This window comes from Chlamydotis macqueenii, chromosome 10 (assembly GCF_036417535.1).
Source record: "Chlamydotis macqueenii isolate bChlMac1 chromosome 10, bChlMac1.mat, whole genome shotgun sequence".
Taxonomy (NCBI): Eukaryota; Metazoa; Chordata; class Aves; order Otidiformes; family Otididae; genus Chlamydotis; species Chlamydotis macqueenii.
The window spans coordinates 10,151,447-10,168,114 of NC_141565.1; the positions used below are offsets into that span (position 1 = coordinate 10,151,447).

The following is a 16,668-nucleotide window of genomic DNA, read 5'->3' on the forward strand; positions in this document are numbered from 1 at the left end:
CAGATTTCCTAATAAAAACATGATCTTCCTTGCATTGCTCTCAAGTTATTGTTTTCTGAAGATAAACAAGTTCAGGAATTTTGTTGTTCACAACCACTTCCTTTATAATCTATCAGAAGTTGCACTTTCCACTAATTGTGCTATGGAGCAGTAGTGCCCAGGGTTTTATGAATAAGCCAGGGAGTAATTCCCTTGGAAGGAAGGGTATATATGTTTGGGCTAGTCTGGAACCAGCAGCTTTGGGAAGTTCTTCCACCCACTCAGTCTGACACCACTATGACAGGTGTCATGACCTGGGGCTAAGTGTAGGGAGATGATGAAACCCTGCCGGTAAATGCGTGCTGTGGCAGGCCCTGTGCTGAGGAGTAGGGAAACTCTGATTAAAAGTTAAATGGAAGTGGCACTGAATTGTGGAGTTTTCGTGGTTTAAAGGGGTTCCTGTATACCACTTGTACAGTGTTCACTCTGGCAAAGTAGTTTCAGCAACTTTCAAAGAATAATAAGTCTGAGCAGTGACTGGACAGCTGAGTTCTGAAAATGAAATAAAATGGGACAGTGTAGGTAAGAACTGTCTTGCTTAAGTAAGTCTTTGACCCTTGGCTTTGAGGTAATGCCTTTACCAGAAGGTTTCCTGAAATTTCTCTCCTGCCTCTCTGGTTGCCCTTCCTGTGTTGCAGCGCTATTACAGCATTTAGCTGTGTGAAGCTGAGCAGCTCCTAGAGAGCAACTAATGCATGTATCGCACTCGCTGTCAGCATTGGCTGGGCAGCCTCCAGCTGTGGAGGTGACCCTCGCTACGTTGCTCAGGCAAACGGGACAAGTTGCTTTCACCCAACCCGAAATACCAGTTGGGTTTCTGACTCAGCTAGAGATCCTGTGATGAGTTGAGTGCCAGTGATTCGATCAATTTTGAAAAACGCTTGTATTGTAAGAGTGAGGGTTATTAAGAGTGTGATGTTCTGGGCAGATGGTGAAGAGGTGTCACACCAGCTTGGTGCTGGAGGCTTATGTGAGAGGATGAGTTGGACAGCTTGTGTGTAGTCTCTGAACTACCTTTTGGGTCTTATAGCAGCAGCTAATCCATTGCTCTGCATCTACCTCACAGGGATTGAGCCTCATGGGAACATGGTGAAGCAGCCTGCCATCTTCACAGTAGACACCATCAGTGCTGGGCAGGGAGACCTGATGGTCTTCATAGAGGATCCAGAAGGAAACAGAGAGGAGGTATGTATGTCAGATATTTTGTGTGGAAAAGCAAAGCTGGTCCGAACACTGAAGTTTTTACAGTAACCTTAATCTTTCACAAGTGAGGTATTAACAGATAAGTAATCTAAAAAGAAGTTGCAAAATACCATCTATCAAAAATGCAAGCCTCAGGCTTTTCCTCCTAATTGCCTTACTGGATGAACTGGAAAAAAACTTCGCTAGCTGCAACTAAGCAACACAGCCTCAATGTCCAGTAGTTGCAGTGCTTTAGCTTGACTGGCCAAGTACATTCTGACACGCTTTTAGATAACACACATCACTAAATCACTGTCTGCCCTTACTCATTCTGCAAGAATGGCTAAAGCAGCTATTTAGATGCCATGAATCGTTTTGAGTTAAAATACTGGTTTTAATGTTTATAGAAACTTCTCATCCAAGTGCTCCACTTGATCATGTTACAACATTCCAGAAAAATACAGCTGTATGTTGGACTTAGCGTCTCCTCTATTTTGGGCTCCCTTAGTAGAGCAATTAACAGCAAGGGAGAGGACTAGGGTGGGGAAAAGGTAGCTTGCTTCATCTCGTATAAATACCAAACCAATGGGGTTTTTTCCATATAAGAAGAGGAAGTAGCAAGTGTCCCTGCTCCCACAGCAACATATCTCTGACATTGCTAACTCAGGAAATAGTTTGCAGTATCAAATATTACCCAGAAAATTTAGACTGGTGTGCGTAGGCGCAGCTCAGCAATGGATGTGTTTTCTCTCCTAGGCAAAGATAACGCCATCCAGTGACAAAAACAAGACCTATTCAGTTCAGTATGTGCCAAGGGTTACTGGACCTCACAAGGTAGGTTGTGTGTCAGTAACCAGTGTCCTTTTGCTAAACGAGCTGCTCTGCCAGTTAATGTGAGGGTTGCGTGTTTACTGACGGGGTAATAGCCACTCTGGGCATCCTGAAGAAAAAGTAACCTGATGTGGCCTTAATTCTCAGTCTGGGCTATTGGGCTGCCCCCTTCTCAAGGGCAAAGAGGATTTATTTGTTGGAAGAAAGTGCGTGGGTGTTTGGGTACCAAGTACTACAGCTGGCTCTCCTCTCACATTGGGCCACTTCTTGCAGCTTGTGAAGCCAGTTTGGTGGCTTGTCACAGAGCTGCAGAGGAAAGTACCAAGTTTTTTTTTTTATAAGGCGTTTCTTTGCTGATGCTATTGTGTGCCAGAGGGGTTTTGCAGATAAGGTTTCCCCACCCAGTTCTGTCCCCAGGCACCTGCAGAAGCAGGTTTACGATGGATGATCCCATTGCTTGGCACTTGTCTGATTGGTTGGTCCCCACAACCAGCCTGAAAAGATAAATGCAACTGCTGCCACTTCATTGCTGGATGGCGATCTGCTTATTATTGACACATCCAGATTCAAGCATCCCCACTGGTGTGGCTGGCCCCGTGTGATCAGTAGCACTTTAAGGAGGTGGCCAGCAGTTATGCTGCATGGACAGGGTGAAGGTTGTGGGATGGATGGTCTCTCTCACCTCTGAGGCATAGACTGTCTGTGCTAGGAATGCAGGTGCTTGACCCCACGCTTGGCTACGTGGTGGTGACGCTGAGCTCTGCGTCCGCCCAGCGGGTCGGAGCTGATGCTGTCTTGTCTCTAGGTTTCAGTCCTGTTTGCCGGGCAGCACATCTCAAAGAGCCCCTTTGAAGTGAACGTTGACAAAGCCCAGGGAGATGCGAGCAAAGTAACAGCAAAGGGACCAGGACTGGAGGCAACAGGAAACATTGCCAACAAGCCTACCTACTTTGACCTCTACACAGCAGGTAAGCAGGATGAACGAGTGCTGAAATCCTGCAGTTTCCTCAAATGTGAGGAGAACCTAAACTTGGGAGGAATAAACAAACTGAGAAGTGGATATGGGATTTGCAACCTCATCAAGTTCGGAGGTGAAATAATAGCCAGGCTACTCTGGAGGCTTCAGCTGTCTAAAGTGGTTGAGGTATGGAGCTGAGCTGGGGTGGGAAGGTGCTAAGGATTACCGGGAAATTTGCTATGAACTTGCTGAATGGCAGCAGGCAAGTTCCTGGTTTGTTTCTTCCTCCAACTCATTTTAAACAAGAATGTGAAATGCCCACCTCTGAAGGATGATCTGTGAGTAAACTCTAAATGCTTAATGTGTTCTGTGTTTAGCGTTACAGAAAGAATCTGCCGCAGTGCTACTTTGAGTTCATACTTCAATGACGGACTGGTTTCAACCTCTCTTGTAATTATTAGAGGGCCACTGCCTTCATTAGGGCATCTCCATCATGTGGCTTGTTGCCTGCTATTAGGCCAATGCTGTAGCCTAGAGGAATGACTCAGTAAGATGCTACAAATGCTAATTCATTTAGAACAATGTGAAACTACTTAAGGCAGTTACTTGAAGTATTCAAACACCAAAATATGCCGAGTAGCATATTTTAAATTGCCTTCTGCCTGAGGGTGCTTAGAAATAAAATTAAATGTGGTTATAGTGAGGGGAAGTATTATGCAGCCTCTAATTGGGAGAGGGAGTGGTCTGAATCATGTAAAGACATGTCTGGCCTCTGAAAGTGTCTGGAAAACTGTTTTTGTTGCATGATGAGTTGATTAAAATGTGAGAGGAGCAAGTCTCTAAATAAAAGTGAGTATGTATAGTCCGTCAAGAAGGATCCTTGTCCAGACCAGCGTACATGTTGTCTGAGCTCTTAATCTAAACTACTTCAAAGGCTGAGAGTTGGAACCGACTGGTAAAGTTGTGGGCTAGTCTGTGATAGAGGCACAACTGGCTGGTAGCAATACGACAACTGGGCTCCATGTGCTATAAAACTGTTGTGAAACCCTGTGAATGGAGCAGCAGAGCCCTGTCAGTTTGATGACTTCATGGAGACACCACCATCCTGTCTTGGCCCCTCCCTACTTGAACATCTGGTTGCTGTCAGAAGCAGCTGAATATTTAGACTGTGCCTAGGAATGGTAGCAGAGGATGGCTGGCTGAGCGCAGACAGCTGGCTGTAATCCTGCACACATGCATGTGGCTGTGGGGAAGCCAGGGCTCAGCTGGGCTTGTTTCCTTTGCAGGTGCTGGTGTGGGTGACGTGAACGTGGAAGTGGAGGATCCTCAGGGGAGAAGCCTTGCTGAAGTTGCAGTAGAAGACAAAGGCAACCAAGTCTACCGTTGCACCTACAAACCTATTCAAGCTGGTCCCCACATGGTCAAAGTGACTTTTGCTGGGGATGCAATTCCCAAAACTCCTTGCACTGTTCTCATCGGAGAGGGTATGCTTTTCAAAAAGGCACTGGAATGTTTATGGTCGCTTTTCACCTCGGATAGGATAACAGAATATGCTTGAATCTTGCACTGAACATTCTCTGTACCTCAACATCTTAGACCTGATGCAGTGGGTCACCTGGGTATTCACAGGGTAAAACAGTGCTCTCTAACAGTAATATGGCTTTTGTTGCTAGTTTCCTTTCTGCCTAGACCTCCGAACGTTAAGCTGCCCTTTGTGTTTTTTTAACTATTTTATGCAGCTGTGCAGTGTCTTGCTGTTTTCCACCTTTATTCCTCAAATGACTATATTTACTGTTTTCCTCCTTATCTGACACCTAACTTGCTTTCTGTTCCATCCTTACGTGCTCCTATGCTTTTAGATCTCTGCTCATCTCTCCTGAGCTACCCTCCATTTGTGGAATTTTGGACTTCACTGCTAATGGCTTCATAGTTGGTAAGAGGTGTGCAGGATGCTCCGTCATGTTTGCTTTTTGTAAGCTTCTAGCCTGCAGCTTGTCCCAGCCAAAAGGGTTTTTTGTTTTGTTGGGGTTGGGGAAGAAAGTTGCAAGCGAACTGAAGCGATGTGTGACCCAGTCAGTGAAACTGGCTTAACCACAAGCTGCCTGACTCAGTTGTATAAGGGCTCTGCGAGCCGTTCCGCCTCCACGTTAGGCACGCTCCTGTTTGCTCCCACTGAGTTTTCAGAGCTAGCAGATGGCATGCGATCTTCGCTTGCACCGTCCAGTGTAGGACGCGGAACGATGTTGGCTGCTGCAGGGGTGAGCATAAAACTTGTAAGCTATTGAAACGAATAAAAACCTAACGAACTGCTTGGCAGACTTGTCCTCCTGCTGTAAGCACGGCTTATTTTGGGGAAATGCATGTTGGGATTACACTGCTGGGAAGCTGTGATTATTTGTAAGCCTCTTCAAACCCTTCAGGTCTCTGGAGTTGAAGACCACGTGACGGCTGGGATTGTGTAACAAGAACTGTTCATAAGTGCGCGTTAGCTTATTTATGTAGCCACTCAGCAGGCCTGGAGAAGTGCTTGGACTAAAGGGGTCAAGCGTAAGCCTAAGTTCAGCCATGTGTAACCTACTGCCCCTACCCATGGCTGCTTCAATCTGCAGAGGACTTGGTGGCTTTGCTTCTGAAAGTGTGAACTGTGACAAGCAGGAGGTTTTGACATGATGTCTCTTAATGAAGCACGTGCAGAACTCATCTCTGCTAATAGAAGTTATTCCAATCATGTGCTTCTGAAAAAAACAGCACAATAATACTGTTCACTGGGGCTTATCTGCAAAGGAGAACTTCAGCTCCTGCTGCAGTGTGCCTCTCAACGTGAAAGGCACCGAGAAGGTTGTGCCTCATATGGTGAATGAGTGCCTGTATGTGATAGCTTTTCTATTGAGAACTGGCATCAAGTTGCATCAGGCCTTCAGTGTTTGCTTTAATTCTAAAAAATGGCCCTTATAGGGTGTCAGTGTTGCCTGGCTGCACCAAACACTACTGCCCAAAAGCCATGGGACGTAGACACCGGCTGTGCAGACTCCATGTCTGTCTGCCTTACTGCTATAATGTTAAAACCTGTGCTGAAAGCTAAGCTGTGGTTGCCCTGAGTCAACATTTAACTAAAGGTGGTTCCAAGCTGGCTAGGCGACGTGCATGTTGAGAATCAAAGGCGGTATTGATGTCTGAAATTCCCTTGCAGCCTGCAATCCGAACGCCTGTCGTGCCACCGGTAGAGGCCTGCAGCCCAAAGGCGTCCGCATGAGGGAAACGGCCGACTTCAAGGTTGATACAAGGGCAGCAGGGAGCGGAGATCTCGGAGTGACTATAAAGGGACCAAGTAAGTGTTCTGGTGAATTTGTGCTGTGAGTGTGTTTTGGAGAAGGAGGTGAAACAGAGTCTGTGAAAAGGAAGAGCAGTAAGGAGATGGTGGCCTGATGAAACTGATGGGATTTCTATCACCATAGAAAAACCAGTTTCAGAAGGGTTTTTTGGTACTTTGGGTCTAGTGTGACGGTTTCTATCTGCAGGGCTACGTAAAATTACACGTTTTTTAGGTCTCTCCATTTTAATGCATATCTGTTAGCAAAACTGAGAAAATCCATCTGTCTGCCTGCTGTAGCCTCCAAGTTTTATGGGTTCACATTGTATCTTCATCTGATCTGTGGGAGCAAGTCACACTCCAGGGTCTCTGGCAGGGTGAGAATCCTGCTCCCATAAAGCTAGGAATGGTTCAGAGCGGCATTCCTGGCTGCACTGGACGCTCGGGCACACGAACAGGGGAGGAGAGTGTTGAGGCAACATGTAGGCTGACAGGGAGACCTTCTGCCAGGATCTGTCCTCAGGTCCTTTGCTGTGTCCTGAGCTCTGGATGTGGCCCTCTTCCTGGACCATGGCAGGCTGGGGCGATGGGAGCGCTGGCGGCCGCTGGCTTGTGCGGTGGGCTCCTGGGGCTGCCGGCAGCGGTGGCTGTGCTGCTGCTCTTGGGGAGCTGCTGTGCTTGTGTTGTGCTTGGGAGCTGGTCACCTCCCCCCGGCTGGGATGGTATTAAAAGGTGCATTGTATTGCCTTCACCTCCTCCACACGCACAGTGCTCTGACTGTGTGGCTTAATGCGGCTGGGGGGGGAAGCAACAGACGTATCAATGTAAATTTTAGCCTATTAAGCTTTTCTCCCTAAATTCTTCATCTTGAAGAAAATGAAAAGTAGGCATTCCCTGCATACTTGTGGTTGCGAAGTCTGACAAATGTTAAGCTTTTTTGTTTTAACATATGACATGCATCATACTGCAGACTAAGAAAATAAAACACAAGGGAACCTATTAAGTCTGGTAACTTAAAATACTTTCTGCTGTATTTCTTCTGGAAGTGTTTGCTGTCTTTGTCCTAGAGGGCAACTAGAACTAACTTCCCTTATAACCTGACCTTTTTTTCTCTGGTGGAAGAAATTTATTCTTGCAAGCTAAAATAAATACTAGAAAACATGAACTTGTCTGAGTAATTGAAAGCAGGATGGAAGCTGTTAAGTTTAATGCTGAACTGATCTTTCAACAGAGGGCTTGGAGGAGCTGGTGAAACAAAAAGGCTTTATGGATGGTGTATATGCATTCGAATATTATCCAGCTACCCCAGGGAAGTACGTTGTCACGATTACGTGGGGTGGGCACAACATCCCAAAAAGGTGAGTTAAGAGTAGGTTTTTTTGGAGGGGTTTTTTTTCGCTTTGGTGGGTTGTGTAGTTGATGGGCTTTTAAAGTAATGCTGACCTTCAAAGAAACTCTAACAAAGTTAACGGCAAGCAGTTGCTGTGACAGTTTGTCCACAGCTTGTTTCAGGGCTGCAGCAGCTTATATTGAGAAAGCTTTGGTGAGTGATTCACATCAGTCTTGCTAAACCCAAAACGATGAATACAAAAAGTAATAAAACTTGGTGGATCACGCAGCTTGGACTTCGCTGTGAGTTTTTGAAGGGATCTGTTATTTTAGTGTCCAGGGTAACAGCAAGCAGCGCAAGCCAAATGTTTGACACTCGGGATGTCTGGTGCAAGACGTAAGCACGTGATGGGTTGGATGACCTCTCTACTAGAAAGACAATGTGCTGGGCACTGTGCCACCACATGATAGCTTCTGTTAATTTGGGAAATCCAATGTAAAGCCTCATTAAAATGCCTGGGGAAAAAACATGGATGCTGTCTTTGTCCTCGTTTCTAATCCTGTGCTTTGGTTTTCTCTTGTAGCCCCTTTGAAGTTCAAGTGGGTCACGAAGCAGGTCCTCAGAAAGTGCGAGCCTGGGGGCCAGGACTGCATGAGGGGATTGTGGGCAAATCGGCTGACTTCGTGGTAGAGTCCATTGGCACAGAAGTTGGTTCTCTTGGTATGTTACTTTACTTAGTTTGCTTGAAATATTTATATATTGCAATGCTAGCATTGAACACATGAGAAACAATAGCTTTCCCAGCAGTAGAAGAACCGTGTCTGTAAGATGTTCTGGTCTAAAAATAAGCTTAGAGTAGCGAAGGCAAGTCCTAGAGACAGGAGTGTGTGTAATGTGGAGTGTTAATCTGTGGTTTTGTGGGATGAGAGCCAGAAGGGAATGATGGATTATCTCCTATATTGCTGAAGAAGGGTGATAGAGAGCATCAGTCATGGTTATGGCTAATAAAAAGCAGTTTAGGGAAGCGGTGTTAAATCAGCAGCCGCCACAAACCTAACACAAGGAACCTACTTGTTCCTTTTTTAGGCTTTGCGATAGAAGGCCCTTCTCAGGCTAAAATTGAGTGTGATGACAAGAACGATGGCTCATGCGATGTGAAATATTGGCCCAAAGAGCCTGGTGAATATGCTGTGCACATCATGTGTGATGATGAGGACATAAAAGACAGCCCTTACATGGCCTTCATCCGACCAGCTTCAGGAGACTTCAACCCGGATAAGGTGGTGTATAAGAATTCCCCCATGGCATAACCCATCTTTGATAAAACTGCACCGGAGATGTTTCTGAAGGCTTCTGGTAATGGACTTGACTCTTAAGCTGCCTCTACTTAAAGCTGTGAATTTGCCCTGCTCCAGCCAGATATTACTCAGCTTTTTCTAATAACACTGTTGTGGTTTTGATTTAATGTAATGAAAACTTGCTGAATTAGTCCAAATTCTCAGCTTTCACACTAGCCTCTACTTGTATCCTGTGCTTCATGGGTTTTGTGGGAAGGGGAAGGTCTTTAGAAATAAATCACGTAGTTTTACTTCTCTTTCTGAACTGCAAGCTAAGACTCTTGGGGTGGTATTTTTTTAGGTGAAGGCTTATGGCCCAGGCTTGGAGAGGACTGGCTGTATAGTGAACAATCCTGCTGAGTTCACAGTTGAAACCAAGGATGCTGGGAAAGCACCTCTGAAGATGTATGCACAGGTAAAAACCCAAAGGCAGCTATGTGAAACTTCAGCAAAAGGGCTTTAATGCTGCTGAGGAAAATGCCTTAAGTATTTCTGCTTACTTACACACCACTTAATTCTGAGCATGTGTAATTCTCTCAAAGCTCTGTACTTTGATCTGTGTAAAGTAGTCAGGCAGCAAACCTAACTCAAGACAAGGTGACTTCTTCCTGGCATATGAAATACATGGCTTTGCTTCTTTACTTGGAGTCTTCTTAGCAAAGCAAGCTGTGATTTCCTGGAGTTCTCATTTGGAAGCAGATGAAATGTCTCTGAGCTTGTGAATCTCAAGCAAGCTTGTTAAAATATGTGTTGTAGGATGGTGTTAGGAATGAGCAAGTGTTAGATGAGGAAGACTTACAGGAGTGTAATTTACATGTTTCTTCAGTATTTCTGAGCTGCAGTTCTGGAAAAAAACACACATTCCTCACATTTTGGAGCATTCTTGGGCTGTTCAAACTATGCAAACATTTTAAAAGTACCTGAACTGTCTGCTTGTACGTACTGCTTTTTAGGATGGAGAAGGAAACCCTATTGATATCCAGATAAAGAGCAAGCCTGATGGTGTATTTGCCTGTTCCTACATGCCAGTTAAACCAATCAAACATACAATTTCTGTTGTCTGGGGAGGAGCCAACGTGCCAAATAGCCCATTTAGGGTAAGTACAGAGATTGATATTACTAGTTTTAGTAGCAAGTAGGACCTTTGTTCTCACAACTGCTTGTCATTACAAGTGGGATGATAAAACCCTTCTGTGAACTTCAAGGAAGTGTGCCCTTCTGCTGGCTTTTTTAGGAATCTGTCCACTTGAAAAAAGCTTTCTGCTTTTACAAGCTCACTTGTCAGAGGTCTTGTGTGAGTCCAGCTGCAGCCAGGGGAAGTTGGGGCAGTTAGTTCTTACCTTGGTACTCTTTTCCTGTAGCCTCTATCCAAGCAGTGGTCTGACTTGGCTGTGATTGAGTGTGACACAGATGTGTGATTCTGACCCTTGTGAATCTGTGTAGGTCATTATAGGTCAAGGGAGTCATCCTCAGAAAGTGAAAGTGTTTGGACCTGGCGTGGAGAGAACTGGCCTGAAAGCAAACGAGCCGACCCACTTCACTGTTGACTGCACGGATGCAGGAGAAGGTAAAGGCAGGCTGGGCTGTTGCTGTGGTATCAAAACCAGAAGTCATCCATGTGGGATTGTGTGCTGGTTTTCCTTGTTTCATGGAAAAACCTTGGGAAGCAGAACATCACAATTCATTGTGATCCGTTACATCAGTTAACGAGGTGATTTGAGCAACTGTTGGAAATGGGAATGTGCTGGCTGTTGGTTAGAATGTCTGTACCGTCTGGTAGCAAAACCTCCTTTTGCTTTTTCTAGGTGATGTCAGTGTTGGAATTAAGTGTGATGCTCGTGTGGTCAGTGATGAGGAAGAAGACATAGATTTCGACATCATCCACAATGCTAATGATACGTTCACAGTGAAATACGCACCACCTGCCGCTGGGCGCTACACTATTAAAGTGCTTTTTGCAGGAGAGGTTTGTAATCTCTGTTTTACAGCCTCGTGTTTCTAGAGTCTGTTTATCTGCTCTTTGATCACCGAGCACCTGCCACTCCACAGCTGGCTGTGGTGGCTTACAGCTGGCTCCTTCTGTTTCAGCTCATGTGCACTTTGTCTGGTCACTGTTTCTAAAAACAATTTCGTAGTACAAAGGTATGCAAATAAGAGGGGTTGGCTGGAGACACTCAGATTCAAGCACGTGATGTGTTGGGCTGGCATAATGAGTGTGATCTCAGTGACGGGGAAAAGCTACTTTCTAAAGGTTAGAAAATCTAAGTGACTCTCCGAGGAACATGGAAATAAAAATAACTGTTCCTTAAAGAAAAAAGGGGTACGGGTCCCTGCAAACCATCCAGCTGTTAACTTTGCCCTAGACTTTGAATGCAGAGCACTTAGTAATGCAGAGCAGAGTTTTTAGGTGGGATGAAATTTTACTCAAGATGGTGCTGGAGTTAAAGCAGAAGTATCTTAAAACTATTAGCTGTCTAGTTTGGGCTAGTGAAGAGTGACCTGGTTATGTTTAGAGCTGTGTTTCTGTTGCAGGAAATTCCTGCCAGCCCGTTCAGAGTAAAAGTGGACCCTTCGCATGATGCCAGCAGAGTGAAAGCTGAAGGACCTGGGCTGAGCAAAACTGGTGAGACCTGGGTTGAGATGCTGTGGCCGGTGCTGGACCGTGGGGGGCTGTTGCAGCTGAGCATTGCTGGGATGCAGTGCTGGATACTGCTGGGTGGGGTGCCGGGCGATTGGAAACAACTCCGTTCCCTTGGCGGTTTGCTTGAGCAGGCTTCATAGGTACCAAATGCTTCTTGGGAAGAGTTCCCGTGTATGAGCTTTGCATAAATAAGAATTAACATTTTTCTTCAGGCGTGGAAAATGGCAAGCCAACACACTTCACTGTGTTCACCAAAGGAGCTGGAAAAGCACCGCTGGATGTGCAGTTCAGCAGCCCGATGCCGGGAGAGGCGGTGGCAGATCTGGATATCATTGACAACTATGACTATTCCCACACTGTTAGGTACACTCCGATACAGCAGGTAGGTCTGACTTCTGCAGGAATGCAAGAGGGAATGGCTCATGTTGCCATAGTGCCATGACCTCCCTCCCTGGTATCTGTGCACAGAGGAACAAGCAGATAAAACTTAGCAGGGTGTCTTGTTCCCTGGGATCCCTAAAGCCTGCAGGACAATTGGGATTGGAAAGCAGTAATGCAGTTTTCTGGTGTAATTATTGTTAACTTGTCACTGTTTTTTGGGAACAAGTGAGATATTGAAGCAGTAGTGCACAGCACATGTTGTTATTCTGCACTTTTTCAGTCAAAGAGGAAAGGTGGCAAACCTTCCTGGGGTCCCAAACAGAGCTGGCTGCTGCACCGGCTGCTCTGGGCTGCAGTGGTCCTGCAAAGTCGGGGCTGTGGTGTGCCGCCTCTCAGCAAGCTGCTGTTGTCAAAGGAGCTCTCGTGCAAATCAGAGCGGGGACAGAAAGCACAGAATTTAGGTGACAGCTCCCCAGTAGGAAAGCAAACGAGTCGCTGCTGAGGAGGGAAGCTGGACTGCAGATTAAATGCATCAAAAGTATTTGTCTGTGTTTGAGGTTTGCCCTTGAGTTGGAAAAAAACTCAGTCTAACTCATTTTGGTTCACAGACAGATGCTTCCTAGCAACACCATTAAAGAGCTGAAAGTGGAAGCTGCTAATAACTAGAAGTATTTTTCCTTATGCTGTGCTTGAGTGTTTGTAAAGGGGCATTTAACACCAGAATGCATGAATCTCATGTATTTCTGAAGACATAAGTGCTGTAGTGCTGAGGTGAAAGTGTTTTTCTGCTCTTGTTCTGCTGGACAAACGTGACCTACTCGATCATCTGCACCAGCTTTCTGGAATATAGCTGTATAAAAGTGGACTGATATGGAGGACTGCAGCATTATTTATCTGATAGGGCTGGATTAGCATTCTTGGAAGCACCATAGAGCTAGCGTTTGTTTTTGGATAAAGCAGTTGCATGATCTCAGGATGTGGCTGGCATGCCTATTTGGAGAAGCTTTTGCTTTTTCAGTCAGGGCTGGTATGCAGAACGGAGAAAAGTTGCCTGAACTCTGTGTGTGTGTGTGTGCAGTACTGTATTTGCTACGTTTCATGTGAAAAGCAGAGATGAAGCAATCCGGGATGCCCAAACCAGGTCTCTTACTTGGGTTTCCCATCTGGAGGAGTACCTTGGGTCATGGAGGAGCTGTGGACTTAGAGGAGGTGCTCGTAGATAGCAGTGGCAGGAAGGCAACGGTTAAAAAGAGGAGATGAAAATAGACTGCACAGTAATTAGAGTAGCCTTGTTGTCCCTCCAGGCTGCAAGTGCGTAGGTCATTCCTGGATCCTGTCTTTCTTGGGTTCATAAGCAGTAGCTTACAAATGAGACCCTGGACTCTTCAGGGCGGGGGGACGGACTAGGTAGTTAAATTCCTGAGGGACCGCGTCAGCAGCAGACAAGCCCTGGTTTAATGCTGTTTACTCAGGCTTATCTATCTCGCTTGCGGTGTTGCTACAGCTACCCGTATGTGTGTTTTTTAAAAACAACCAAGGATAATCGTGGAAGCTATTCACTAGCTTGCATGAAACATCCATGATTATTTCACTTGGGAGCTGAACTGGCCAAGAATGAAAAGTAAGCAAACAGTGAATATAGCTAAAATATGGACTGCGGTAGGAGAGAATAAAAGGAGCACACATCGAGGGCTGGAGCTTGCTATGGCTGTGTGGTATTCCAGCCAAAATACACAAGAGCATTAATCTTTCTGACTTGTACAGCTTAAAACCTTGGTATTTCAAATGCTGTAATAATATGGCCTCTTTGCAGGCTTGGCTTTGTCCAGCGTCTCTGTGCTACAGAAGGGGATACCTGGTCTGGAGCGCTGGGACATCCATTCAGCTGTCAGGTCTGAGCGCCGGGAGGGTGGGAGCCAGCCTGAGTCGGAGGTTTTGCCAAGCAGCTTGAATATAGTCTAATTAAACGTTGGAAAGAACTGCCTTTTTCTCTCTTCCTGCATTAAATAAAAGCCATTTAATAGTTTGAAGGGCTGCAGTGGGATGAGAGCTTGAGAGTCCATAAACCAGTAAGTTTGGCTGTGGTCAGCTAAAATGAATCAGGTGAAGTGGTTTCTCTACTGCTCAGATGTTAGTGTGTCTGTCTGAAGTGAGCAACTGAGCTAACTTGTTAATTCTCCAACTAGGGTCCAATGAAGGTTTTGGTGACTTACGGTGGTGATCCTATCCCTAGAAGCCCGTTCACTGTGGGTGTTGCTGCTCCGCTAGACCTAAGCAAAGTTAAAGTCAACGGACTTGAAAACAGTAAGTACCTTTGGGCTGGAAGCCTCATCGCCTACTCTGACGAGTCTCCTGAATCTGGGAGAGCTGACACGTCCTGCTGGGACAGAAGCGGGCAAAACAATCTTACTTTTTGAACTTGATATGGTTGGGGATCAACAAGCCCTACCTTCATAGCTTGACCACTCTGACTTAACTGGTCCTCTTGAGGACTGAATTTCAATTTAGATCTTTTTGTTGTTGTTGTTCTTTTGGCAAAGATTACATAGCAATGTGGACACAACATGTGTTGGGCTTTAGTCCCTCATGGTGAACAGAGCTAGATTCTTCCCCAGGCTGGGCACTTGCTGATGAAATCTGGTTTCCCTGGGGCTAGATGGCTGTTTGTTCAAATATACGTGACTGCTACAGAGTGTCATTCATAAGGTCTCCTTATTTTCTAAATAAAGAGATTTATTTCTAAATAAATGAAAAACTTCTAAATTTCTTCTTTATTTTCTAAAAGCAGAAGAACTTAGGGCTATGAAATCTTGTTGAGTTCCGGAAATCAGCCTTTGATACTGTCAGGCTGTGTCTTACAGGCTTGTTTAGCGCTGGTTAACCAAGCACGTCTTTATTTTTCGTTTGGTTTGGCAGATTTTTTGTGCATGCAGAGGGATGCAGACTGAGCAGGGCTCTGCCAGTGCTTGCTCCCTTGGTGGTGTGTGCATGAGAGATTTCTTGGAGCACTATCTGATGTGGAGTGTTTAATGTAGTAATATGAGTTTTGTCTTTTTTAGGAGTGGAAGTAGGGAAGGATCAGGAATTTGTAATTGACACCAAAGGAGCTGGTGGGCAAGGTAAACTGGATGTTAATATTTCCAGTCCTATGAGGAAAGCTGTGCCATGTCTGGTGGAACCAGTTCTGGGTAAGGAGTGCAGCACTGCAAAATACATTCCAAGAGAAGAAGGACTGTACGTAGTGGATGTGAGCTATGATGGCAACCCAATCCCAGGGAGCCCCTATACTGTAGAGGCCACGCTACCTCCAGACCCCTCCAAGGTAAGTGAACGGTTTAGCGCTGTAACTGATACCTGGAAACTGAATTGTGGGTTATTGCATGAGGCTTTGCTTGGTTTTGGCCAAACCAGACCCAGGAACATCCTTACTCAGAGCACTGAGTTGTTCCTTTTGCAGGCTCCATGTCTCATGGAAGTCATTCCTATAACACTGTATTTGAAAAAGCATTGAACTAGTTAAGAATACTGCAAGCATCCTGCATAGTGTGGCAAATACAAGTGTTGCTCCTAATTTAATAAAAGTTGACCTCATGAGCATCTTGATTGTATTAATTGAGGTCCTTCTTTCTAAGGAAATAGATTTCAAGAAAAATGTGTGTACAGTCATCAAATATTTTAACATCTCTATCTTTTATGGTGCGTGGCTATATAAACCCAACTATGGTAAGAGTATGAATATCCTTGCCTAGAAACCTCTTTGGAGGAGAGATACCAGTTTTAGAGTAAACTGGGAAGAGTGGCAAAGGAGATGTTGCTTTCTGTGTATTTTTAAGAGCTTGTTAAGAGTCCTACATACAAACAAGTCTAACTAGGCAGTCTGTGCTGGCAATAACATGAAAAAATGAGTTTAGCTCAACTGCATATCCTCTTCTAGGTAAAAGCTCATGGTCCAGGTCTTCAAGGGGGCCTCGTTGGAAAACCAGCCCAATTCACGATAGATACCAAAGGGGCAGGAACTGGAGGTTTGGGTTTGACGGTAGAAGGCCCATGCGAAGCTAAAATTGAATGCTCAGACAACGGCGACGGGACCTGCTCTGTCTCCTACCTGCCTACGAAGCCTGGAGAGTATTTCGTAAACATTCTCTTTGAAGAGGTTCATATTCCTGGTTCGCCGTTTAAGGCAGACATTGAAATGCCATTTGATGTCTCTAAAGTCATTGCCACGGGCCCAGGTCTCGAACGTGGTAAAGTAGGTGAGGCAGGGCTGCTGAATGTCAACTGCACGGAAGCTGGTCCCGGGGACCTGCGGGTGGACATGGTGTCGGATTCTGGTTCCAAAGCCGAGGTCCAGATTGATGATAACAAAGACGGGACCTATGTCGTGACATATGTGCCGCTCTCAGCTGGCATGTACACAATCAAGATGAGATACGGAGGAGAACAAGTGCCTAAATTCCCAGCGCGGGTCAAAGTGGAGCCAGCTGTGGACACAAGCAGAGTTAAAGTGTTTGGGCCAGGAGTGGAAGGGAAAGGTGAGAATAACTGTTGTTATCAGAGTTTGTAGGACTTGCAGTCCTTTAGCCCCCACGGAGTATTCTGAGCATTAAAAATTGTAAAAGCCTTGCGTGTTCCCGTGGTGACCCTCAATTGGGGTGTTTC

The 16,668-nt window shown here is 45.6% G+C and overlaps 1 protein-coding gene across 4 annotated transcripts in view; it reads left to right on the plus strand.

Annotated features, from left to right (window-relative positions):
• The window catches only part of FLNB (filamin B), an 88,015-nt gene that overhangs the window by 43,301 nt on the left and 28,046 nt on the right, over nt 1-16,668 (plus strand). For all 4 annotated transcript variants that reach the window (XM_086756020.1, XM_086756019.1, XM_086756016.1 and 1 more), the window contains exons 7-23: nt 1,106-1,224; nt 1,978-2,055; nt 2,858-3,020; nt 4,297-4,494; nt 6,201-6,338; nt 7,552-7,678; nt 8,234-8,370; nt 8,737-8,930; nt 9,289-9,402; nt 9,941-10,084; nt 10,431-10,554; nt 10,793-10,953; nt 11,520-11,610; nt 11,841-12,010; nt 14,196-14,313; nt 15,069-15,331; nt 15,944-16,541. In XM_086756020.1, the coding sequence (XP_086612146.1) occupies nt 1,106-1,224; nt 1,978-2,055; nt 2,858-3,020; nt 4,297-4,494; nt 6,201-6,338; nt 7,552-7,678; nt 8,234-8,370; nt 8,737-8,930; nt 9,289-9,402; nt 9,941-10,084; nt 10,431-10,554; nt 10,793-10,953; nt 11,520-11,610; nt 11,841-12,010; nt 14,196-14,313; nt 15,069-15,331; nt 15,944-16,541 (2,937 nt within the window). The remainder of the gene's footprint in view (nt 1-1,105; nt 1,225-1,977; nt 2,056-2,857; nt 3,021-4,296; nt 4,495-6,200; nt 6,339-7,551; nt 7,679-8,233; nt 8,371-8,736; nt 8,931-9,288; nt 9,403-9,940; nt 10,085-10,430; nt 10,555-10,792; nt 10,954-11,519; nt 11,611-11,840; nt 12,011-14,195; nt 14,314-15,068; nt 15,332-15,943; nt 16,542-16,668) is intronic.